At 34.9% G+C, this 27,569-nt stretch overlaps 1 protein-coding gene across 6 annotated transcripts in view; it reads left to right on the forward strand.

Annotated features, from left to right (window-relative positions):
• The window catches only part of TOGARAM1 (TOG array regulator of axonemal microtubules 1), a 77,840-nt gene extending 52,103 nt beyond the window's left edge, over positions 1–25,737 (forward strand). For 4 of the 6 annotated variants that reach the window (XM_077909161.1, XM_077909165.1, XM_077909162.1 and 1 more), the window contains 10 exons: positions 3,859–3,964; positions 4,588–4,823; positions 5,227–5,385; positions 8,907–9,033; positions 9,668–9,786; positions 11,641–11,724; positions 18,843–19,032; positions 21,131–21,350; positions 23,899–23,985; positions 24,595–25,737. In XM_077909161.1, coding sequence (XP_077765287.1) covers positions 3,859–3,964; positions 4,588–4,823; positions 5,227–5,385; positions 8,907–9,033; positions 9,668–9,786; positions 11,641–11,724; positions 18,843–19,032; positions 21,131–21,350; positions 23,899–23,985; positions 24,595–24,848 — 1,582 coding nt within the window. In that variant the 3' untranslated portion in view covers positions 24,849–25,737. The remainder of the gene's footprint in view (positions 1–3,858; positions 3,965–4,587; positions 4,824–5,226; positions 5,386–8,906; positions 9,034–9,667; positions 9,787–11,640; positions 11,725–18,842; positions 19,033–21,130; positions 21,351–23,898; positions 23,986–24,594) is intronic. The other 2 variants (XM_077909164.1, XM_077909166.1) reach the window with 1 other exon arrangement.
• Positions 25,738–27,569: the final 1,832 nt, after the last annotated feature.

Here is a 27,569-nt window from a genome sequence, read left to right on the forward strand (position 1 = left end):
CCACTGGGATCCCTGGGTGGCGCAGTGGTTTAGCGCCTGCCTTTGGCCCAGGGCGCGATCCTGGAGACACGGGATCGAGTCCCACGTCGGGCTCCCAGTGCATGGAGCCTGCTTCTCCCTCTGCCTGTGTCTCTGCCTCTCTCTCTCTCTCTGTGTGACTATCATAAATAAATAAAAATAATAAAAAATAATAAAAAATAAATAAAACTTTTCCACTGGATGCCTATGTGGCTCAGTGGTTGAGTGTCTGCCTTCAGCTCAGGGCGCGATCAGGGTTCAGGGATTGAGTCCTGCATCAGGTTCCCCACGGGGAGCCTGCTTCTCCCTCTACCTATGTCTCTGCCTCTCTCTCTGTCTCTCATGAATAAATAAATAAAATATTTTTAAAAATAAAATGAAATAAAACTTTTCCACAAAGAAAACTCCAGGATCAGATGATTTTACTAGTGAATTATACCAAACATTTAAAGAAGAAATCAATTCTACACAAACTTCTTAGAACACCGAAGAGGCTAGAGTACTCCCCATCTTCTTCTTTGAGGCCACTATCACCCTAATACCAAAACCATACAAAGACAGAGCAACAGACTGAAATAAAAAGTATCTTATGAATATAAATGTAAAAATCTTTGTTTTTAAAACCTCTACAATTATTAGTTTAGTAGTATCATCCAGGACTCAGATATTCAGTATTTTTCCTGAAATTACATAAACATGCAAATGGAAAGAATCCAAGTCAAAATTATATAACAAAACAGCACTCTATCACATAATTGTGTAAAATTATAGGAATGCTATTTTAAAACACTGGCACATTGGGGGAATCCCTGGATGGCTCAGCGGTTTGGTGCCTGCTTTTGACCCAGGGCGTGGTCCTGGAGTCCCAGGATCGAGTCCCTCATCGGGCTCCCTGCAGGGAGCCTGCTTCTCCTTCTGCCTGTGTCTCTGCCTCTCTCTCTCTCTCTCTCTCTCTCTCTGTCTCTCGTGAATAAATAAATAAAATTAAAAAACAAAACAAAACACTGGCACTTTAAGAGAACAATAATAATCTGGGATCTCTGGGTGGCTCAGTGGTTTGGCACTTGACTTCAGCCCAGGGTGTGATCCTAGGATCCCGGGATCAAGTCCCACATTGGGCTTCCTGCATGGAGCCTGCTTCTCCCTCTGCCTGTCTCTGTCTCTCATGAATAAATAAATAAAATCTTAAAAAAAAAAAAAGAGAGAATAATCTCAAAGAACCAAATAATTGCCAAATTGTTCCCTAAACTGCTAAGCAGATAAACATGACTCTAATGAGTTCAGGTTTTGTAAAGAAAATTCAAATCAGATAACTCATACTGAAATACAAAGTTTTAAGTGTCTTCTTCCCTCAAGTCTATTTGACTTGGGTAAAGGAGCAAACACTAATATAGGAAGGTATATCTGATTTTAAATGTGGCATACATTTTACAAGTTGGCCCAATTCATTAAAAATACCTTTAATGGAGAGTCGAGTTTCCTTAGGAATACACATTTAGATAAATAGAAGACATTGACAGCCAGCGCTTTTGTTTCTTTTTTCCAGAGCCTTTGCTGGGACTAATGTCAACAAAAAATTTAATATGGCAATCTTATATTTTAAGCTCATGCTTTTAGGGATAAATTCTCGGGTCTTTAGTATGGGAACTGCAAATATAACTGCCATTACATGGTAATGGGAGTTAAAGAATGTAGAGTCCTCATGTAAAGATTAGAACATACTTTTCTTAGTCCTTCAAGGACAGACTTTCAAAATGTTTGATTCTACTAATCCCATGCAGTGAATAGACTGGTTAACCTTCATTTTATAAATGTGACTGGGCTATGTGAGATTTGGTATCGGTTGATCAAGATTTGAGTTCCAGTTATGGATGAAAACGGTCTCAATTCGACTTTTATTACCGTTATCATGAGTATGCAGGGTGCAGATGAAAGCTTTTTATCAGCTAACTATATGAAAAGATAAACACTGTAATAATTTATGTGATCCCAAATGGGCTAGATGTAAAAATCTTTAAAACAAGTTTTTATTTCCTCTTGTCCTAATCCCAAATCTTCTTTTCCCTCGGTGTTCATCATCTTAGTTAATAGCTCTGCCATGAACATTTGGTTGTTCATACCAAGTCAGTGTGGACTTTCTCATTTCTTCACATTCCATCAATTCTTTTATTTTCAGAACATACCTTGGCTGCTGATCCTGTAATCCAAGTCACACCTGGCTGTAGTAGTGTCATCACTGGTTGGCATACTTTTATTATTGCTTGCCTCATAACAACAGCCAGACTGATACTGTTAAAACATGTTAGGGTCCCCCTAGAACACTAGAAAAAAAAAATATTAACTGTTTTCTATAGCTTACAAAGCCCTTCATTTTCTGTCCATTGCCTCTCTGTAGACTCATCCCCTACTATGCTCTGCTTTACTTATCTACTCTAGACAACTGGCTATTTCCTGAATACCTAAGCTCATTTATGCCTCAAGATCTTTGTATTTAATTCTTTGAACCTTCTACCAGTGCCTTCTCTCTCACTTCATGTGGGTATCTGCCAAATGTCACCTCCTCAGAAAAGTCTTCTCTCATGACTTTAACTAAATTAGTGTTCTTTTCTCTATCCTCTTTTTTTTCTTTTTAAGATTTTATTTATTTATTCATGACAGACACAGAGAAAGAGAGAGAGAGAGAGACAGAGGCAGAGACACAGGCAGAGGGAGAAGCAGGCTCCATGCAGGGAGCCTGACATGGGACCTGATCCCAGGTCTCCAGGATCATGCCCCGGGCTGAAGTCAGGCGCCAAACCACTGAGCCACCGGGGCTGCCCCTCTCTATCCTCTTATACTGCTCTAATTTTAATATTGCTCCCTGACCTTGTATTTTAATATCTCTCATAGCAATTTGATTATGATATCCCATGTTGTGGGGGTTTTTGTAGTTTGGATCAAATTTGGAAAAATTTTCACCACTTTTTCTTAATTTCTTTTCCTGCCTCCATCTCTTAACTGTACTTTCTGTTACTTGTTGTATAGAACTAGGTTGTTTCTATAATTGTAAACTATTTTATGCTTATATAAAAAATAAGAATTTTGAATCAGACAGCTATTAAATAGGTTTACTCTTGCTACCTTGGATTCTTAGGTCTTGTCCTTTCTCTGAGTTTTCCATAAGTCATTCAGGGAATTTGAATGCTTATAAAAATGGCTGCCATCAATATTACCTAAGGAAATATAACAATATTACTAATGGAACTCGTTTTGGCTCACGTTTTTCAAACCTACAAGATGAAAATCATCACATTAGAAATGTTCTATCTAAATCCTACTTGAATCCATCCCACTTGAATCCCACTGTCTTGTTAGTATCCACCTACTCTTCATCTGCCTTATTAGGGCAGATAATGAAAGAAAAATACAAATTACAGAACCATCTGTTGGTGGTTTCTGCTGTTGGATTATATATTTGCCAATAAGGTAGTTACTTTTCTCCTTCCATTTTTGTTTTACTGCTTCACTCACCTCTTGTCATTCCTTTCTCTTCTGTTCTCTAGAAAGAATATGACATTCTTATCACTAGGGAGGAAGTATTCCTTTTTATTTACAAAGCATTAACTTAGTTTGACTGTTAATGGTGATTTTAACTCTTAAAATCTGGTGAATCATGAAAGATAACTATTTGAGCAAACAAGATTTTACATATTTTTTATTTGAAATTCCTAAATGGTATGAGAAAAACAAGAGTTCCTCATTGGCAGTTTTTTATACACACAAAAGAAGACATCTGAGATCCTATTCCAGTTGGGCCCCATTTAATAAGTGATTTTTGTCATTTATTTCTTTTTCCCATAGGGAGAAGAAAATTGAAGGACTGAATTTTATTAGATGCTTAGCTGCTTATCATTCTGAAATACTGAATACAAAGTTACATGAAACAAATTTCGCAGTAGTTCAAGAGGTAAACTTATTCTTAAGCTGAATTAAGTATTGTTTGGATAACAAAGGATAAATATGCCACATTTATTTGACCTTTAAAAAGTACCTCTGGGATGCCTGGGTGGCTCAGGTGGTTGAGCATCTGACTCTTGATTTTTTCTCAGATTGTGATCTCAGGGTCATGAGATCAAGCCCCACATGGGGCACTGCACTGAGCATTGAGCTTGCTTAAGATTCTCTTTCTCTCCTTTTGCCCCTCACTGTACCTTGCTCCAACCCCGCTCTCTCTCAAAAACAAAACAAAACAAAATCCCTCTGTACTAAATGATACGAGTAGGCTTATATATAGTTAAAAGTAGCTCAGGTTTGGGGCTCCTGGCAGACTCAGTCAGTAGAGCATGCAACTCTTGATCTCAGGGTCATGAGTTCAAGCCCCATGTTGAGGGTAAATTTTATTTAAAAGCAAAAAAGTAGATTATACCTCACTTTGCAACATTTAAAAATTTTTATTAAATATTTATTTTTAGGACATAAGAAAATATGTATTAAAACATGTTATTTAATAGTAAATTTGGTTTCAAAGTCATTATTACTGATTTTCTTTCAGAATATCAGCAAAATGTACATTTTGGAAATTTTTTTTAGGTGAAAAATTTACGCTCTGGAGTTTCTCGTGCTGCTGTGGTCTGTTTAAGTGATCTTTTCACTTACCTGAAAAAAAGCATGGATCAAGAATTAGATACTACAGTAAAAGTTCTGTTGCACAAGGCTGGAGAATCAAATACATTTATAAGAGAAGATGTTGACAAAGCACTGAGAGCTATGGTCAGTAATGTAACTCCTGCACGTGCAGTTGTTTCTCTTATCAATGGAGGACAAAGGTAATGTTCAAAATAATCTTGACATATCCTTAAACTAGAAATGCAGTTGTTTGCACTCTAGGATATAGGAAAAACACAGGCAATAAGACTTTAGTATTATTTCAGTCAAAAAACAACCAATTCCTATGTAATAAACATCATATTAGATACAGAGCATGTAAATAATAATATTGTTATTCCAATAATTTTATTTATATTCATAGATCTGGAACTAAATAAATGTCAGTTATTATGAGTTTTGTTGTGTTTTTAACTTCTTGAGGAGTGGTGACTAATGTAATTTGTCATTTTAGCTTTCAAAGATGATTGTTGAGGGTTAAGTGTAGTTTAATCATTTAAATTTAAATCTTTGGTAAGTAGTTCATACATTAGCTTTGTTTCAATTGATCATGTTTCCTTGTAGCCATTTACACATCGCAGTAAGAAGATGTACAGCCCAACACTTATCAGATGTAGTAGAATATATGGAACCAGAGCGTATTTTATCTGGAACAAAGGATATGGCTGACCGCATATTACCAGCTGCTGCCAGGTTTGCTCAGGACAGTTCACAAGAAACCAGGTGAATAGCTGCTAATAATATTTGCTGAGTCTGTTAGGTAAGGGCTTAAAAGTAGGCAGCAAGGATTAAAAAAGAATAAACATTTTTTCTAAATGGACAGTGAGGGGACACCTGGGTGGCTCAGTGGTTGAGCCATCTGCCTTTGGCTCTGGGCATGATCCCGGAATCCCGGGATCGAGTCCCACGTCAGACTCTCTGCATGAAGCCTGCTTCTCCCTCTTCCTATGTCTCTGCCTCTCTCTGTGTGTCTCTCATGAATAAATAAATAAAAATATTTAAAATAAAAATAAATAAATAAATAAATAAATAAATAAATAAATAAATAATAAATAAATAATAAATATTCAAGTGAGGTCCCCAAGGATTGGTGCTGGGGGATAGACTTATTTAACCAGTTCATAAATGATGTTGAGGGAGTGCACAGTGAATTCTCCAGATTTACAGATGACACTACATACTTCTGGGTAGTGAGATGCCATGTCACAGGGATGAACTGCAGGAAAACGACACAAGACTATAGGAGTGGTCAGAAAAGTGGCAGAAGAACTTCCTTATGGGCATTTACGGGAAATGATAGATTTTCCAAGGAATTAGGTGAAATCAAGGAAATAGGTACACATGGAAAAGACAGCAAAAAGCAAAATGGATAATGTATTGTCTCCTGAGACATGAGATGGCTGCTCTTAGAAAATCCCATACATTTCTGATTGCTGGAGATGCCTGGATAGCTCAGTGGTTGAGCATCTGCCTTCAGCTCAGGGCATGATCCTGGTTCTGGGGATTGAGTCCCTCTCACTGGGCTCCCTGTGAGGAGTCAGCTTCTCTCTCTGTCTATGTCTCTGCCTCTCTCTCTGTCTCTCATGAATAAATAAAATCTTAAAAAAAATCTCTGATTGCTGTACTTGAAGAATAATTTTATGAAGGTCAAGAACAGTCAGAGAAAAATAACAAAATAATTAAGATGTGGATGGTACATTAGCTGTATTGATAACATGTTTTTTTTTCTTAAGTAAACTCTATGCCCAATGTGGGCTTGAACTTACAACTCCAAGAGCAAGAGTCATATGCTCTACTGACTGACTGGGCAAGGTACCCCTAGCTGTATTGGTGACAGAAATTTTGGATATAGTCAAGAGCCTAGGTTCAATTCATAACCCCAGTCACTTTTTATCCTTAAGCAAATTACTTAGTCTGTTAGGCTAGGTTTCCTCATATGTAAAATTAGATAGGTGGGACTAGGTGATTGATAATGTCTAATATGAAACCTAAAAATGTATGGCAGTTACATTTGAAGATAGATTAAAGGGAGGAGGGTGGGTCCTGAGTTCAGAGACTAAAGTAAAGGATAACAAATTATTAACATTTTAAGACAAAAGTATCCATGATTAGGTAATTGGAGTTAAGCTTATGGAAATCATGATTCCAGAAACTAATAAAGTCAATGTGTATTCATGTTCTATCGCTGTGTAACAAATTACCACAAACATGGTGGTTTAAGGCAACTCAGACTTTTTTTTACCTTACTGTTCTTTAAGGTACAAGTCTTGCATGGCTCAACTGCTTTTTCTGCTTGAAGTCTCCAGGGCTGAAATCAAGATAATGATAATGCTGAGCTCTTACCTAGAGGCTCTGTAGAAGAATCTGCCTCCAAACTCATTTTAGTTGTTCGCCAAATTCAGTTCTTTGTAGTTAAAGGACTTAGGTCTCTGTTTCTTTGCTGGTTGTTAACCACGGTCCTCACTCAGCTCCTTAAGGCCACGCAAATTCCTTCTTGTGTAGCCCCCTCCATCTTCAAGCCAGCAATAGTATGTTGAATACCTACCCCTTGTGCTTAGAAGATCTCTGATTTCCTCTTCTGCTACCAGCCATAGTAAGCTTTGTGCTTTTAAGGGCCTATTTGATTAAATTATGTCCACCCAGGAAATCTCCATAACTTAGAGTCAACTATATCGTATAACATAACACAATCCTAGAAGTTATATCTCATGTTTACAAATTGTAGAAATTAGAGTAGGATATCTTTGGGGAGCCATTTTGGAAGTTGTGTATACCACAGTAAAGTTCAAAACAATTAATAGTTGTTATGTGTAACTTTTCCTTAATGACATGGTAGTTCTTCTAATCCATTTTGTCATTTCTTGGTTTCTTATTTGAAGTTTTAAAATTATAGAATGGCTACAACTGTCCAGTCTTACTATTTCTCACATTTAGTGTCCCTATTGCTTGTTTGTTTGTTTTAGCCAATCTCTTATCATGGGGCCTATGATGGACCTATAGTCCTTAATGTTCTGGGCTAAAAGTTATAATCATCTTTGAAACTATAACTGATTAGGAACTGCTTATCAAGGTGTGAACCTTATTCTGATTCTGAGGCGAGAACAGTAATTTTTATTTTCTGATACTACTTCCCTTTCTGTAATTTGATTACAATCGAAGAGGCCTGGTTGATAACACATATTCCTGAGATTATTTTGTATTCCCCACCCAACCCCCTTGCCTTCTCTGGTTCTTCTAGTCCCATATATTCCAAGTTGCAGAAAAAAGCATAACTGTAATTAATTTTAGGACCAAGCCTCTTTGAAGAATTGTAATATGGTATGATTACAAGGTACTATAAGACTTCTCTATCCAAAAATATCTCCAATATGCACTTCTATGATAGATCTGTGGTTCTACCATCAGAACGATATCTTGGCATAAGGTTTTATCCTAAAAAGAATTATTTAAAAAATTATTTTAAAGTTTGTATACCAGGATCCCTGGGTGGCTCAGTGGTTTGGCGCCTGCCTTCAGCCCAGGGCGTGATCCTGGAGTCCTGGGATCGAATCCCATGTTGGGCTCCCTGCATGGAGCCTGCTTCTTTCTCTGCCTGTGTCTCTGCCCCTCTCTCTCTCTGTGTGTCTCTCATGAATAAATAAATAAAATTTAAAAAAAAAAGTAAAGTTTATATACCATAACAAAAAACTTAGTTTGGAGAGCGTTACACATTCATTATGTATCATCCATGATTTTTCAACTAACTTTGGGTGTGTTTTTGGTAGCAAAGAATAGGTTTTTAAAGAATTGGAACCCAGGTAAGTTTTGGCAGCGGGAAAAAGGAAAGAGGATAAGAAATATAAAAAATACAGACCTTGGGAAGGTTAACTTAGGTCAGAACACCTCTGACCAATAGGTGAGCAGCAAAAGCTCACTGAGCGGAGAGCCCAGGACAAAGACAAACTTCTCCTAACTCACAGTTCTGCCAAATATCAGCCCTGATATGGACCACAGTACCTGAAAAGTAGAATTCAAACTTTTGGTTCTCCAAAAAGAGATTTGAAGATTTGGAGCTTAGTAGTTTTAAAAGTGAGGGACAGGAGAATGCTGTACTCCAGTTAGTATAACTACATTTCAGTGGCTTATTTAAGATAGGGATGACGATATTAACAGGTTTTTTTCTATTAAAAAAAAAATTGCATCTAAGGACAGAAATTGAGCTTAAGATATATGAAATTATTTGCGTATTTCTCAAATATCCATAGGTACTATGGTCGGAAGATGCTTTTCCTTATGATGTGTCATCCAAACTTTGATAAAATGCTTGAAAAATATGTTCCATCCAAAGATTTGCCATATATTAAGGAATCTGTTAAAAGCTTACGGCAAAAGGTATGTGGAAAAAGTTTATTTTGTAAACATCTTTAAAAGCAAGTACCAGGAAGCTAAAGGTAGAAGTAATAACTTCTTTGATTATTTCTCTATTAACCATTCAGAATATAGCTACAGTAGCATTTCAACAACTGCAAGTGAACAACTTGCAATCCACATTCATAGTGTCACTGTTTATTGAATAGAAGTTTGATATTTAGTAGAATATAAATGTGCTTTATTGGAGTTACAAGACTTGGGTTTGAATCAAGACTTGGATTTGAGAATCAGCCAACTATACAACGTTAGATACATCATTTCTTTAACCTGAATTTTTTTATTTTTATGAGATAGAGAGGTTTAAGAAGAATAGTTATAAAATATAGCATATTAATTTTTAAAATTTTACCCAGCCAATATCTTTCCTATTAGTTGATCACATATTTGTTTTATTTACTAATTAGAAGGTATTTTATGTATTTTTTTATTTTATATATTGATACCCATTAAAGCATAAGCATAGCTGATTATTAAAATGTATTCATTTATAAAAAGATCAATAATGTCTTCTATGAAAATTACATAGTATAAATTATTTCACTTTACTAGTTTTAAGAGTTTTATTACACTGCCTTTCTTTATATCACTTTTAAAGGGCTTGGGAGAGATACCACTAGATACTCCTTCAGCGAAAGGAAGACGATCTCATACTGGCACTGTTGGAAATACAAGGTCATCATCTATTTCTAGAGATGCTTTTAATTCAGCTGAAAGGTAGGGTCATTTGATATTCCACATCATTAGAAAAATTACTCCCCAGTGATAGTAGTCTCATTTGGATGTTTTTATGAACAATCCCAGGGGTTTTGTCAAAACTTAATGGAGTTTTAAAAGATGGTAAGGACTTAGAAAGTGTGAGGTAATTATATTTAATAAAGCAATTATATTCTCACAGCAACTGGCTTTTATATGCACTAACCATTATTAAAGCTTTTGTGCTGTTGAACTTGTCAATATTAGACCTGTGTTGGATAATTCTGATTAATTTGATTTTAATTTATAGCCTTTACTTTTTCCCTTTGATTATAAAAGTAGTACATAATTATGACTAGTGAAAAAAATTTAGAAAATCCAACTTTAGAAAATCCAAACATTAAAAGAAGAATTTAACCAATTTAACCAATCACCTATGGTGCCACCAACCAGTGTTGTTCATTTTAGCCATTCTGACTAGTGCTAAGTGATATCTCATTGTAGTTTTGATTTATATTTCCCTGATGATGAGTGATCTTTTCATGTGTCTGTACATTTATCATGTGACATATATGGTATGTCATTTATTTACAAATATCCTCTCCCATTCCATAGAATGCCTTTAGTTTTGTTGATTTTTTTTTATAAAGTCCCAATAGCTTTTTTTTGCTTTTGTTTCCCTTGCCTTAGGAGACATATCTAATAAGAAGTTGCTACAGCCAATGTCAAAAAGGTTACTTCCTGTGTTCTCCTCTAGGATTTTGATGGTTTCCTGTCTCATATTTAGGTCTTTCCTCCATTTTGAGTTTATATTTTTGTATGGGGTAAGAAAGTGGTCCAGTTTCATTCTTTTGCATGTTGCTGCCCAGTTTTCCCAACACCAGTTATTGAAAAGAACATCTTTTTTCCATGGAATATTCTTTCCGGCTTTGTCAAAGATTAGTTGACCATATAGTTGTGGGGTCAATTCTGGGTTTTCTTTTTTCTTTTTTTTTTTTTTAATTTCATTTATTTATTCATGAGAGATACAGAGAGAGAAGCAGAGACATAGGCAGAGGGAGAAGCAGGTTCCATGCAAAAAGCCTGATGTGGAACTCGATCCCAGGAATCTGGGATCAGCCACTGAGCCACCCAGGTGTTCCCAGTTCTGGGTTTTCTATTCTGTTCTGTTGATCTGTGTTTTGACATTTGTGCCAGTACCATACTGTCTTGATCACTACAGCTTTGTAATATAACTTAAAGTCTGGAATCATGATGCCTCCAGCTTTGCTTTGCTTTTTTCAAGGTTGCTTTGACTATTCAGGATCTTCGGTGGTTCCATACAAATTAAAGGGTTGTTTGATCTAGCTCCGTGAAAAATGCTGTTGGTATTTTGGTAGCATTTGCATTAAATGTGTACATTGCTTTGGGTGATAACCAAAAAGATAATTTTATTAATCTTTGCTCTTCTAGCCCATGAGCATGGAATATTTTTCTTTGTGTCATCTTTAATTTCTTGCTCAAATGTGTTATAGTTTTTAGAGTACAGATCTTTTACCTCTTTGGTTAGATTTATTCCTAACTATCTTATAGTTTTGGATATAATTGTAAATGGGATTGTTTTCTTAATTTCTCTTTCTGCTGCTTCATTATGGGTGTATAGAAATGCAACATATTTCTGTACATTGATTTTTGTATCCTGTCATTCATTAATCTGTCAGTTGGCAACTTCTTGGTAGATTTTTGAAGTATCATGTCATCTGCAAATAGTGAAAGTGTGACTTCTTCCTTGCCTATTCAGATGCCTTTTATTTCTTTTTATTTTCTGCTTGCTGAGGCTAAGACTTCCAGTACTATGTTATTTAAGTGAGAGTGAACATCCCTGTCTTGTTCCAGACCGCAGAAGAAAAGTTCTGAATTCTTCCCCATTGAGGATGATTTTAGCTTTGGATTTTTCATTATGGCCTTTATTATGTTGAGGTATGTTCCCTCCAAACCTACTTTCTTGAGAGTTTTTATCATAAATGGTTGCTATACTTGGTCAAATCACTTTTCTGCATCTATTGAAAGGATCGTGTGATTCTTTTCTTTTATTAATGTGGTGTATCATGTTGACTGATTTGTGAATATTGAACCACCACTGCAGCCCAGAAATAAATCCCACTTGATCACAGTGAATGATTCTTTTAATGTACTGTTAATTCTCAACAAAATACCAGCAAATTGAAACTTTTGCATTCACGTTCATCAGAATATTGACCTGTAGTTCTCTTTTTTAGTGCAGTCTTTGTCTGGTTTTAGAATCTGGATATTGCTGGCTTCATAGAATGAATTTGGAAGCTTTTGAGAAGAATAGGTATTAACTCTTTGTTAATGTTTTATAGAATTCCCTTGTGAAGCCACCTGGTCCTAACTTTTATATCTTGGGAGATTTTTGATAACTGATTCAATTTCTTTGCTGGTTATGGGTTTCTTCAAATTTTCTGTTTCTTCTCATTTCAGTTTTGGTAGTTTACATGTTTCTAGGAATGCATCCATGTCTTCCAGATTGCCTAATTTGTTGGCATATAATTGCTTATAATATTCTCTTATAATTGTATTTCTTCTCTGTTGGTTGTGATCGTTCCTCTTTCATTCATGGTTTTATTTATTTGCGTCTTTTCTCTTTTCTTTTTATTAATTCTGACTAGGGGTTTATCAATTGTATTAGTTTTTTTACAAGAACCACTGCTGCTTTCATTGATGTGTTTTTAGTTTTATTTTAGAAACTCTTTTTTTAGTTTCTCTTATTGTTTCTGCTCTGATGTTTATTATTTGCCTTCTGCTAGTTTTAGGCTTTGTTGTTCTTTCTATAGCTCCTTTAGATTTAAGGTTAGGTTGTTTATTTGAGATATTTCTTGCTTCTTGAAGTAGGCCTGTATTGTTATATACCTCACTCTTAGGGCCCCCCCTTTTTTAAGATTTTATTTATTTTTTCATGAGAGAGACACACACACACACACAGAAAGAGAGAGAGAGAGAGAGGCAGAGACACAGGCAGAGGGAGAAGCAGGCTTCATGCAGGGAGCCCGATGTGGGACTCGATCCTGGGTCTCCAGGATCACTCCCTGGGCTGAAGGCAACACTAAACTGCTAATCCACCCAGGCTGCCCTCTTAGAACCCCCTTTGCTGTATCCCAAAGGTTTTGAACCTTCATGTTTTCATTTTTATATGTTGCCATGTATTTTTTTTTTAATTTCTTCTTTGATTTCCTTGTGACCCATTCTTTGTTTAGTAGCATGTGGTTTAACCTCCATGTATTTTAGTCTTTCCAATTTTTTTCTTGTTATTGACCTCAGGTTGTTTTTTTTTTTTTTTTTAAGATTTTATTTATTCATGAGAGACATACAGAGAAAGAGAGAGAGGCAGAGACATAGGCAGAGGGAGGAGCAGGCTCCATGCAGGGAACCTGACATGGGACTCGATCCTGGGACTCCAGGATCAGATGCTGAGCCAAAGGTGGATGGTTAACCACTGAGCCACCCAGGCGTCCCTGACCTCAAGTTTCCTAGCATTGTGGTAGGAAAATATGCATGGTATAATCTTAAGTCTTTTTGTTCTTGTTTGGGCCTCATTTATGACCTAGTATGTTCTGGAGAATGCCCTGTGTGCACTTGAAAAGAATATATATTCTGCTGCTTTAGGATTGAAATGTTCTAAATGTTTCTGTTAAGTCCTTCTGGTCCAGTCTGTCATTCAAAACCATTGTTTCCTTGTTTATTTTTTGTTTAGGTGATCTGTTCATTGCTACAAGTGGGATATTAAAGCCCCCTACAATTATTGTATTCTTATCAATGCATTCCTTTATGTTTGTTATGAATTGTTTTGTATGTTTGCATCTTCCCAAGTTGGGGGCATAAATATTTACAATTGTTAGCTCTAGTTGGATAGACCCCTTTATTATGAAATAATGCCTTCTTCATCTCTTGTCACAATCTTCAGTTTAAAATCTAGTTTGTCTAAATATTGCTACTCGGGCTTTCTTTTGATGTCCAATTGCATGATAAATGTTTGTCCCCTCACGTTCAATCTGCAGGTGTCTTTATGTCTAAAATGAGTCTCTTGTGCTGCCTTCTTTTGAATTGATTGATTGAGGGGTGTGTGTGTGTGTGTGTGTGTGTGTGTGTGTGATTGTTTTTTGTCATATTCTATGTATCTCATTGTTTCCGTTTCTGTTTTTTAAGTGATTGTTTTGGGCTATGTAATAAACATACTTTATATACATCTTTACCTTCTCATAGTCTACTTTCAAATAATATTAAATCAGTTTAAATATAATGTAAGTGGGACGCCTGATATGGGACCCAGTCCCGGGACTCCAGGATCACACCCTGAGCTGAAGGCAGACGCTCAACCACTGAGACACCCAGGCGTCCCCGTTTCGGCTTTTTTGTAGGTTTTTTTTGTTTTCTGGTTGGTTTGTTTGCTTTGCTATTAAGTTGTATCAGGTCTTTATATATTTTGGGTATTAACCTCTTTCACTTTCCAGGTATATGATATGGAAATGTTTCCTCTCATTCTGTAGGTTATCTCCTCATTTTGTTGATGGATTCTTCTGTGCAGAAGAATATGATCCCACTTTTTATTTTTGCTTTTGTTGTCATATCCAAAAGATTATTTCTGAGACCATTGTCAATGAGCTTACCACCTATGTTTTATTCTACAAGTTTTATGGTCTTACATTCAAATCCCCATGTTTCTAGCAGCATTATTTATAATACCTGAGACATGTAAATAACCTAAGTGCCCATGACAGATGAATGTGTATATATACATGATAGAATATTTTTCAGTCACTAAAAGAATAATAATATGCCATCTGTAACAATACGAATGGACCTTGAATGAAATAAGTGAGACAAAGACAAAAACTCTAATCTCACTTTTATGTGGAATCTAAAGAAAACAAACTCAAAGGTACAGAGAACGGACTGGTGGTTGCCTGAGCCAGGGGGCTAGAGGTGGGCAAATGCATGAAGGTAGTCAGAAGGTACAAATTTACAGTTATAAAATAAATAAGTTCTGGGTATGTAATTTACAACATGGTAACTATAGTTGATAATACAGTAGTGTATATTTGAAAGTTGCTAAGAGTGTAAAACTTTAAAGTTCTCATTATAAGAAAAATTATAACTCTGTGAGGTGATGGATATTAACTACTGTGGTAATCATTTTGCAATATATAAATAAATCCAATCATTATGTTATATACCTTATATGCCTATTAAAAATCATTATGGGGTGCCTGGGTGGCTCCGTTGGTTGACCATCATGATTTTGGCTCAGGTCATGATCTCAGGGTTGTGAGATTGAGCCCCGTGTCAGGCTCTGTGCTCAGCACAAAGTCTCCTTAGAATATCCTCTGCCTCTCCCCCCAACTTACATGCATTCTCTCTCTCCCAAATAAATAAATAAATAAATAAATAAATAGAATATTTTTTTAAAAGCCATTAAACAATAACATATTGTGGGGATTATAATACATATAAGAAGTAAAATACATGACAAAATTATCTTAAGGGGATGCCTGGGTGTCTCAGTTGTTTAAGTATCTGATTCTTTATTTTGGCACAGATCATGATCTCAGGGTTGAGATCAAGCCCTGCATTGGGCTCCACTCTCAGTGCGGAGTCTGCTTGTCTCTCTCCCTCTGCTCCTCCCCATGCTCACACTCTCTAAAATAAGTAAATAAAATATTCTAAAAATAGCTTAAAAGATGAAAGAGGAGTATACTGCTGTAAGATTCTTACATTATATTTATTTATTTTTTTAAAGATTTGATTTATTTATTCATGAGAGACACAGAGAAAGAAAGAAGCAGAGACATAGGCAGAGGGAGAAGCAGGCTCCATGCAGGGAGCTTGATATGGGACTTAATCCTGGGGCTCCAGGATCAAGCCCTGAGCAGAAGGCAGATACTCAACCACTGAGCCATCCATGCATCTCTTTTTGATGGATTTTATTTATTTATTTTTAAACATTTAAAGATTTTATTTATTTATTCATGATAGACGTAGAGAGAGAGAGGCAGAGACACAGGCAGAGGGAGAAGCAGGCTCCATGCTAGGAGCCCGACGTGGGACTCAATCCTGGGACTCCAGGATCGTGCCCTGGGCCAAAGGCAGGCGCTAAACCGCTGAGCCACCCAGGGATCCCTCTTTTTTATGGATTTTAAATGCAGTTGTTTCTTTTTTTTTTAATTTATTTTTTATTGGTGTTCAATTTACTAACATACAGAATAACCCCCAGTGCCCGTCACCCATTCACTCCCACCCCCCGCCCTCCTCCCCTTCTACCACCCCTAGTTCGTTTCCCAGAGTTAGCAGTCTTTACGTTCTGTCTCCCTTTCTGATATTTCCCACACATTTCTTCTCTCTTCCCTTATATTCCCTTTCACTATTATTTATATTCCCCAAATGAATGAGAACATATAATGTTTGTCCAATTCAGAAAGTTTCAGGATACAAAATCAATATACAAAAATCAGTGGCATTTCTACATACTAACAACAAACTTCTGAAAAACATATTAAGAAACAACTGCATTTCTTAATATGTTTTTCAGAAGTTTGTTGTTAGTATGTAGAAATGCCACTGATTTTTGTAATATTGATTTTGTATCCTGAAACTTTCTGAATTGATTGACTGGTTTCTTAGTTTATTTGGTAGAGTCTTTGGGGTTTTCTATATATGGTTGACTCTTGGACAATGCAGGGGTTAAGGGCATCAACCATCGTGCAGTTGAAAATCCACATATAATTTTTGACTTCCCCCCAAATTAACTACTAATAGCCTACTGTTGACCAGAAGCCTTTACTTGATAAACAATAAACAGTTGATTAACACGTTTTGAATATTTTATATACTATACCCTTATAGTAAAGTAAGCTAGAGAAAAGAAAATGTTAATAAAAATCATAAGGAAGAAAAAATGTATTTACAGCACTCTACTGTAAAAAATCCACATGTAAGTGGACCTGCATAGTGCAAATCCATGTTGTTTAAGGGTCGACTGCATAATATCATGTCATCTGTGTATAGAGTCAATTTTACCTCTTTCTTTCCAATTTGGAAACTTCTATTTTTTTTTCCCTGCATAATTACTCTAGTTAAGACATCCTGTATTGTGTTGAATAAGAGTGTAGAGAGTGGGTATCCTTATCTTATTCCTGTTATCAGAGAAAAGGCTTTCAGCTTTTCATCGTTGAGTATGATGTTAGCTCTGGGCTTGTCATACTTGTCTTTATTATGTTCAGGTATGTTCCATCTGTATCCAGTTTGTTGATGGCTATTGAATTTTGTCAAATGCTTTATCTGCATCTGTTGAGATGATCATATGATTTTCATCCTTCATTTTGTTAATATGATGGATCACATTAATTGACTTGGAGATGTTGAACCATTCTTGCATCCCTGGAATAAATACCCCTTGGTCATTCTGTATGATCCTTTTAATGTATTGCTGATTCAGTTAATATTTTGGTGTTTTTTGCATCTGTGCTCCATGATCATTTTTAATGCATACTCTCTTTTAATAAATTTTATTGATATTAATACCTAGTGAGTACCTGCCTCCATTTCGCTCTTACTGTATCTTTTCCCTCTAAGATATAATCACTGTTATTTTACTATCAAGTCCATTTTGTTTTAAAATATCAAAAGGACATCTTTGAACACAAGTTTCAGTAATTAAAAGGCTTCTTGAGGTGTTCTTGTTTTACTCTTTTAATTTATTTACCTTTTATGTATCATACTTCTCAGTTTAAATATTAATTTAATCCTCTTTTTATCATTGTATAGAATTAATCATTTCACAAATTAATCTCACATCATTTTTTAAAAGATTTTATTTATCTATTTATGAGAGACACAGAGAGAAGGCAGAGACATAGACAGAGGGAGAAGCAGGCTCCTCACAGGGAGCCCAATGTGGGACTTGATCCCAGAACTCTGGGACTATGCCCTGAGCTGAAGGCAGACGCTCAACTGCTGAACCACCCAGGCATCCCTGGATCAATTTATTTAAGGAAATTAAAAATAATGAGTAAATACATATAAGATCTGCATTCTAGATCACCATCCTGTGCCTACTTTTAGGATGATACTGCATCATTCGTTAATCACTGCTCTTAAGACAACTTTAGTGCCATTTTTAATAATAGTAGTCAGAAAAATGGTAACTGGCGATTCTTACCATTGTCTTTAAGATCTGTCAATTTGCGTGACACTTTAGTTTCAAAGGTATCATTCCTCTGCTGTATTGAGTCACCCCTTTATAGCAATAAAAAACATATACTAGTAATAGTAAGTCATTGGAATAGCAAATCCTGCTAGTGTCAAGATTCTAGTTTTCTCATGCAAAATCAAATGGATATTTTGAGTTAACATAGCAAGCCTGAGACTACTATTTTTAGAAAGTCCTACTTACAATGTTAGCCCTTGGTTGGCATCCAGGAACTAGGATTTAAGGAGGATTGCCACTGTTCTTTAACTAGTAAGAGTAGTTTACTGTACCACAATAATTTGAGTAAACAATATGTTTTATGCTGGAAGACCAGCTTTGCTTCTGGGAGCCTGAAATTTCAGTATATCCTAGGCAGAGGACCAACCATGACCAACGCCCAGTAAAAACCCTGAGCAGTGAGTCTCTAATAAGGTTCATTGGTAGACAACATTTCCCATGTGTTGTCATGGGTTGCTGCTGGAGTAATTAAGTTTGTTCTGTATGACTCCACTGGGAAAGGACCCCTGGAAGCTTATATCTAGTTTTAGCCAGACTTTGACCCTTGCACTTTTTCCCCTTCCTGATTTTGCTTTGTATCCTTCTGTTGTAATAAATCTTAGCTGTGAGTAAGAACTACGTGCTGAATCCTATGAGTCCTTCTAGTAAATCACGAAACTCAGGAGATTTTAGGGGCCACCAACACAGCTATTTGGCTAACGGTTAGATCACTTTGTGAATTATTGAAAAATAAATGTGTATTAAGAACTGTTCATTATGTTTATATTTCTTATTGGAATTTAATAATGAAATTAAATTTACCTTTCTTTGACTTTAGAGAAGTAACTGAAGTCCGTGACATCACCAGAAAATCAGTTCCCCGCAATTCCTTAGAAAGTGCTGAATATATTAAAGTCATAACCAGTTTATTAAATGCAAAAGACTTCCGTGATCGTATTAATGGGATTAAGCAGCTTTTATCAGATACTGAAAACAATCAAGAGCTTGTTGTTGGAAACATTGTGAAGGTAATGAACTATAAAAATTAATTTTCATTCTCAATTTGTGGCTAACAGCTCATTTGTATAAAAAATTGCCCTAAATCTTAGTACCTTACATATATTATTTTAAAATGTTAAACTTAGTGAGAAGAATGGATTGCTTAGGTTTTGCTGTATTAAAAACATTCTAGACCAATTCAAAGTAATTGGGGAAAAATAAGAAAATAGCTGCTTATTTATCTAAATTCTCCCACTAGGTGGTAACTTCTTGAAAGCTCTGTATTCTCAGAGCTCTTGGGACCTGACATTCAGTGACTATATGTTGAGTGAATCAATAAATATTTTAAGAACCAGGGCATTTAAGAGCTCTCATATTATTTAAGAATAGATATTAAAGTTTTTATGTGTAGATTAGAAATCATGGGGGGGAGGGTTGTTTGTTTTTAAGATTTTATTTATTTATGCCTGAGAGCCACAGAGAGAGAAACAGAGAGAGGCAGAGACACAGGCAAAGGAAGAAGTAGCCTCCATTCAGGAAGCCCAATGCGGGACCCGAGGATCACGGCCTGAGCTGAAGGCAGACGCGCAACCACTGAACCACCCAGGCGTCCCAAGATTAGAAATCTTGTATACATTATATACCAACCCTTTAGGAAGATACCAAGAAATAGAAAAGGGGGTAGTAATAAATGAGTGTAGATGATTTATGCTTCTTCAGAGTTAGTTCAGTTAGTTCCATTAGTAATTTATTAACTAAATTCCATTTTAAATTTGTATTTATGTTCATTAAACATGGCCAAAGTACCATAACTACTCTTTTTTTTTTTTTTTAAAGATTTTATTTATTTATTCATGAGAGAGGCAGAGACATAGAGGGAGAAGCAGACTTCTCACAGGGAGCCCAATGTGGGACTCCATTCCAGAACCCCAGGATCACGCCCTGAGAAGGTAGATGCTCAACCACTGAGCTACCCAGGCATCCCCCATTACTACTAATTCCAGTAGTGCTGTGTCTTAATTTTCAGAAGAAAAATACCATATTATCATGCCATGGGCACCAGAAAGTTACATTTTCTGATATCTGTTGAGTAAATATAAATCTTTTGGGAAGCCTATTTGTACCATGAAAAATTTTATTTATATATATTATGTGAAAGATGTATATGTATATATCTTAGCCTCACAGATTAGCTCTTCACTCACTTGATGTGACTAAATATTTGCTTACCATTCCCTTAATATACCTTAAGCTTATAAATATTTGCTTACCATTCCCTTAAGATACCTTAAGCTTATGAAAGTTAAGAATTCTAAAGAGCAAAGAATAATTGTTAAAGTAATCAGGTATTAAGGGCAGCCCAGGTGGCTCAGTGGTTTAGCGCCGCCTTCAGCCCAGGGTATGATCCTGGAGAGACTCGGGATTGGGTCCCACGTCAGACTCTCTGCATGGAGCCTGCTTCTCCCTCTGCCTTGTGTCTCTGCCTCTCTCTCTCTCTCCCTCTGTGTCTCTCATGAATAAATAAATAAAATATTAAAAAAAAAATAAAGTAGTCAGGTATTAATAGGTAATAATAAAAATTTAACTCTGAAATTGCATATAAAATTCTCATAAGGCACTCACTTAAACTGAAACTAAATCAGCTCTCTGTGGTAAAACTTACATGTCTAATTTTGTTATGAATAGGGATAAAAATAGAAACTTTTCTTGAGTTCTTAGAGTTGGCTAACTTTGTACCTTCCAAAAAATAGCATTTTTGTCACATTTACAGTAAGCCAGTCATCTTCCTACTAAGCCAAATTTCTCAACCTTAATTTATTAGTATGTCTTTTTGGGTGATTTTTGAAGACTTGTCTCTTTCCTATAAGTAGTTTTGAGACTTAAATTTAGCATCCAAACTTTTATATTTGTTATATATTATTAATTTTGTATGTAAAATTATATTAAAATGTACATATTTATATATTTTTTTATTTTATAAAATTCCTATTATCTAAGTTCAGGTTAAATAAAATGTTGTGTGTATGTTTTTAACAGTATATTAACAGGATAAATACTAAAGAATGCCAAAAAGAATTTAAATGATTATAAACATTACTTCACTTTAATTTACCAATTTACTTTCAGATCTTTGATGCTTTTAAATCTCGACTTCATGATTCCAATAGTAAAGTAAATCTGGTGGCTCTAGAAACAATGCACAAAATGATTCCTTTGCTTAGAGATAACTTATCTCCTATAATCAACATGCTAATTCCAGCAATAGTAGATAACAATCTGAATTCTAAGAATCCAGGCATCTATGCTGCTGCCACAAATGTTATTCAGGCACTGAGTCAGCATGTAGGTAAGAAATCTTTACTTTGGCACTCAAATTATTTTGAATTTTGTATTTTCTGATTTTACATGTGATATTTTTTTATAATGTTGAAATCATAGATAGTCAATATTTTGTCATTTAATGTTGTAATAGTCTCATTAGTATTTTAAATTATTTTTAGAGATAAAATGCTTTACTATTAAATTGACTTTATCTCCCCTTGTTTTTGACTTTTTAGTTCCTTTTGTCTACCTCAGTCTCACATCTGATGCAAAATTCACTTTAAATGGATCAGATTTAAATGTAAAACTTAACTGTAGAACTTTTAAGGATAACATAGGCAGAAATCCTTAGGACCTGAGGGCTTGGTGAAGAGTTGTTAGCATGACACATGATGGATGACAGTAAAAGCATGATCCATAAAAGGTGACAAATTAGACCTCAGCAAAATTAAAAATGTTTGCTCTGCAAAAGACCCTAGTAAGTACATAAAGAGACAAACTACTGATTGGAAGAAAGTATTTGCATACCACATATCTGGGAAGAACTCATAGTATATAAAAAACTCTCAAAATGGAACATTAAAACAAACAATCCAGTTAGAAAATGGACAAAGGACATGAAGAAACATTTCACTGAAGAGAATATATGGGTGGTGAATAGATACATGAAAAGCTGTTCAACATCCTGAGTCATTAGGGAAATATAAAATGCAAGTTAAGATCATGATCACTACACAAGTATGTTAGTCTGCTGACTGCTATAACAAACTACTACAGACTGGATGGTGTGAAAACAAACATTTACTTCTCACAGTTCTGAGGCAGGAAAGTTTGAGGTCAAGATGCCAATGGTTTTAGTGTCTGGTGAGGGCCTACTTCCTGGTTCCTAGATGGCCCCATCTTCTGTTTTTGTCTTCACACGATGGAAGGGACATGGAAGCTTTCTGGGGCATCTTTAATAAGAGCACCAATGCCATTCATGAGGGTTCCACCTTCATTACCTAATCACCTCCCAAAGGCCTCTCACCTCCAAATACCGTAACATTGGGGATTGGGTTTCAACATATGGATTTTGGAGGACACAGGCATTCAGTTTATAACAGTATTAGGACAGCTAAAATTAAAAAGCGGGATAACACCAAATGCTAACAAGATTTCAGAGAAACTAAATATCTGCTACATTGCTAGTGAGAATGTAAATAAAATGGTGTAGCCACTCTAGAAAAGAGTTTGGCAATTTCATAGAAAAGCTAAACTACACTTATCATATAACCCATCAGTTGCATCCTTAGGCATTTATTCCAGAGAAATGAAAACTCACTTTCATCCAAAAATCTATACACTATTCATAACAGCTTTATTTGCAATAGCCAAAAATAGCAGACAACTTAAATGTAATTCAGTGGGTTAATAGTGAAAAAATTTGTGATGCATCCACACCATAGAAAAGTATTTAAATAATAAAGTAGTATGATGGATTCACACAACAATTTGGATGAATCTAAAGGGCATTATGCTCAGTGAAAAAAGACAGTCCCAAAAGGTCACATGCGTAGGATTCCATCTCAAAATATTATCTCAGATTAGTGGCTATCAGGGTTTAGGGGTGGAAGCAGGGATTGGATATGACAATAAAGAGAACACTAGAGAGATCTTTATGGGATAGAATAGTTCTGTATGTTAATTGCAGTGATCATTACACAAATCTACACATGTGATAAAATGACAGAACCATACACATGTAGGGGCATCTAGCTGGCTCATTTGTTAGAGCATGTGACTTTTGATCTCAGGGTCATGAGTTCAAGCCCCACATTGTGTGTAGACCTTACTCTAAAAAAAAAAAAAAATTAATAAAGAAGGTGAATGATGCAGCTTAGAACTTTGTACATGTATTGTATTGATGTCAGATTCCTTGTTTGATGTGTACTATAACCATATAAGATGTAACCTTTGGTGAAAGATACACAGGACCTTTTTTGTACTATCTTTGCAATTTCCTGTGAATCTATGATTATTACAAAATCAAAACTTTGAAAAAATCAGTAAAGATAAAAACTACTCCCAGAAAACCCTTTTTTTCTGTTTTTTGGGGGCATTTTTTGTTTGTTTTTAAAGATTTATTTTATTTATTCATTCATGAGAAACACAGAGAGAGAGAGAGAGAGAGAGAGAGGCAGAGGGAGAAGCAGGCTCCATGCAAGGAGCCTGATGTGGGACTTGATCCCGGGTCTCCAGGATCACACCCTGGGCTGCAGGCGGCGCTAAACCGCTGCGCCACTGGGGCTGCCCTTTTTGTTTGTTTTTGATAAACCTATGTAATATTTTTTGGAATAAGATGCCTGGAAGATGGGCAATTCTTTTGCTTTTTTATACCATATGATATCTCTTTTAATACTCTGTGAGATATTTTTATATATTTGCTATATTATTTTATTAAGGTTTTATAGATGATATTAGGTAGCGATTGCATAAATTTAAAATCTTTGCATGAATATATTTTCCTTTCAGTGCTATGTAATGGAAACTAAGATCTCATAATTCTTTATATATCTGTATTCTTTTTTTTTTAGACAATTACTTGCTTCTACAGCCATTTTGCACAAAAGCTCAGTTTTTAAATGGAAAAGCAAAACAGGATATGACTGAAAAGCTTGCTGGTAAGTATTTTTTAATTGCTATTTCTAAAGAAATTTTATTAACTAAGGATAAGCTGATAGGCATTTCAATTTAATTTTGGGATAACTACCAAATTCAGTATCATTACTCACAGTGTAGAAATAAATTGCATAATGATCCATATGAGAAACTTTTAAGACTTAACAAAAAAAAACTTTTATAAAAGTTTTTAACCTTTTTTTTCCAGTATTTATTTCGTCTTCTTGTCAGTAGAAATAATACAGGAAAAATAAAAAGACATTAAAATCAGTTTAGTGCTCTTAGAAAACTATTTCAAATGATGTGTTTTATAAAAGATCAGTGAGTTAAAAATATATATATATGTTTTTATTTTATGTAACTACATGAGATGAGTTTTGGATCTAATTCCTGTCCTTACTACTTTTGCCTGAATTAAGTTGACATATATGAAATTCTAATATTTAAAGATACCAATTTTTAGAAGGAAAGTTTCTGACCTTACTTTTCTTTAAAATGCCTGACATTTTAGAACAAATGGTATAGAGAAGAAGTTTAGTATATTTTGTATCCTTTTTAATTAACAAAACTTGAATTTTTTTTAAACATCACTATTTATTTTTACATTTCAGATATTGTTATGGAACTTTATCAAAGGAAGCCCCATGCCACCGAACAGAAAGTGTTGGTTGTTTTATGGCATCTCTTAGGGAACATGACAAATAGTGGCTCTTTGCCTGGAGCTGGAGGAAATATACGAACAGCCACAGCTAAATTATCAAAAGCACTTTTTGCACAAATGGGCCAGAATCTATTAAATCAGGCTGCATCTCAACCACCACATATCAAAAAGAGTTTAGAAGAATTGCTTGATATGACGATATGAAATGAATTATGCATCTTTGAAATATAATATGAAGAAAATTGTTTACATAATGACAAATGGAACTTTTTTAAAGTTACATTTTCAGTGCCTGCACTTCATCTAGTAAATTAAGGCAATGGTTATTTGTATTTGCAGCCAGTGAGTACACATCTGCCTTCTATCAACCCTACCATTTGCACCCATCACGTAAAAACCTAAAGTAATTAATATAACCCTAATATTCATGAAATCTGAGGCACATAGAATGAATCCAATTATATTATTTTTGAGGAAAGTCCTGCTCATTTGCACTATTCTATAGAAATCACAATTCATTGCCCCGTATGTACAATTAGATTTGTAATTAAAAATATACTTTTTATTATGTAATCATGTTCTGCTATGTCTCATTACTCAGCCTTATTTAATGAAGTGAAAGAAAAGTCATTGAACTATGTTAATACAAACTAACTTTTGTGTGCTATTTGTGAAAAACATGTATTTCTAAAATCAGTTCGCTAATATGATTGTGCAGTATTAGCTTGCTTTTGCTGCTGTGTTAATGTGATATATTTGCTTACCATTTGGGTTAAATCATCTACATAATTGTGAAATTTAACAAGTTATAATGAAGCATGATGACCAAAGTTTTAGAAAACACTTAAAACATTTTAAATGCACGTTAAAGAAAACGTGTTGAATGTAACTTCCCTATTTTTGTGTGCAAACACTAAATTTTATTTCTATATGTCCCAACATTTATAAAGGTGTTATTTTGCTGCCCAGTTGTGTAATTCTCAAAAATAGTGCCAGGTCTTCTATAGCTTTTCTCAGAATTCTTGGGCTATAAGTACTGTATGCATCTGAAAAAGAAAAGGATGTTATAAAAATAAAAGGATTTATTTCTGTAGATGTGTGAGAGGTGTCCTATTTTTCCACCTTCCAGATATGTTAAAATTAAAAAATATATATTTTAATATTGACTTATTACTTTCACTTGGTATAATTGATAATAATACTGACCTATTTCTATTGACCTAACAATAGACCTGGGTTATAATTCCAGCTTTAGAGGAAATGATCCGTGTGACCTTGGTCAAGTCACTTGCCAGGTCTAGGTCCAGTTTTCTCATTTCTAAAATGTGAGGGCTGGATTAGGTGATTTTTAAGGTTCTCTCTTGTTCTAAAATTCTGTGCTTCTGTCGTAGATTACTCGGTGATCACTTTATTACAATTGTGAACTATCCTTGTTCTTTTTTACTTCTTATGTCATTGACTGGTTTTCTAATGTATTTGGCTGCCTTTTAAATTGTGATTCTTTGTATTACTCCATGACTGCTGAGGGAATAAAAGGGGTTTTACAACAATTCGAAGCTAAGCTGAATGGAAAGTAAAGACTTGGTTACCATGGAAAGTAAAGACTTGGTTACCTTTTCTGTTTGTAGGTATTGTTATATATATATTCATAGTTACATATATGCTTTTTAAAAATGCTTTATCTTTTCTTCTAAGTGTATTTTATGTTTCTATAGTTTAGGTCTGAAGTTGACAAACCTTCTGTAAAGGACCAAAAAGTAAATATTTTTGGCAAGGAGATTGTGATATATTTTTTTTGTTTTTTGTTTTTATTTTTTTTAAAGCCCTTTAAAAATGTAAAAAACATTCTTAGTTCAAATCAAACAAAAATAGATCTCTGGCATAGTTTGTCAGCACCTGGTTTAGACTCTTGATGTCAGTTGTAAATCTGAAATCATCATTAAATTTTGCTTTAGCTCTCAGTGGTATACACCATTGAAACAATAGTCACAGATTCCAAGTATTGTTAATTTTGACCATTGTCCTTGTGTCATTGTAAATGTGCCTACTAAATTCGCATTGATTGATTGTTGGATATATTGAAGGTAAATTTTAAATTTCAAAGGCAAAAGACCATTACTTTATGTATAAGCTTAATTATCCCTTTTAAAAAAAATATGTATACTACGAATTTTCCATTGAAAAAGTACAGTAAAGGGGCGCCTGGGTGGCTCAGTCAGGTAGGCCTTCTTCTCAGGTCATGATAGCAGGGTCCTGGGATTGAGCCCTGTGTTGGGCTTCCCTGCTCAGCAGGAAGTCTCCTTTTTCCTCTCCCTCAGCCCCTCCCCCCTGCTCATACGTGCACAATCTTTCTCTCTCTCAAAAAAAAAAATCAATAAAATCTTAAAAATAAAAATACAATAAATATAATCACTACTACTAATATGAGGACTTTACATAGAAAATACTCATTGTGTAACAGAGTCCCAAGCCTTAAAGATTTCCTCTATTTTAGTAACTTATTGATATTGAACACTCAGAAATCTAGCACTCTGTTATCAAGAATTGTTATCAATCCAGAAGTCAACAAAGAATTTGGGGGACTGATCACTGATTGAAAGAACTAAAGGAGCCGAAAGACTGAATAAATTGGAATGAAGGAATTCTTTGTACAAGCAATAATAATAAAAAAGTTTATCCCCATCATCAGTGCAACTAAAAACTAAAAAAATTTAAATGGCATAAATAACCAGTGGAATCTATATCATATAGTCGTTGAAAATGTTAAATAATCACAGGACAATATCCATAGTGTGTTAAAAAAAAAAAAAAAGCCTGACCTCAAAATAAATACAGTTTCTCTAACATATATGCACACAGAAAATAGAACTGGAATTATATACCTCTAACAACATGTTAAACTATAGTAAACTATGAGTAAAGAAG

The sequence above is a fragment of the Canis aureus genome, chromosome 9, assembly GCF_053574225.1.
Source record: "Canis aureus isolate CA01 chromosome 9, VMU_Caureus_v.1.0, whole genome shotgun sequence".
Classification (NCBI taxonomy): domain Eukaryota; kingdom Metazoa; phylum Chordata; class Mammalia; order Carnivora; family Canidae; genus Canis; species Canis aureus.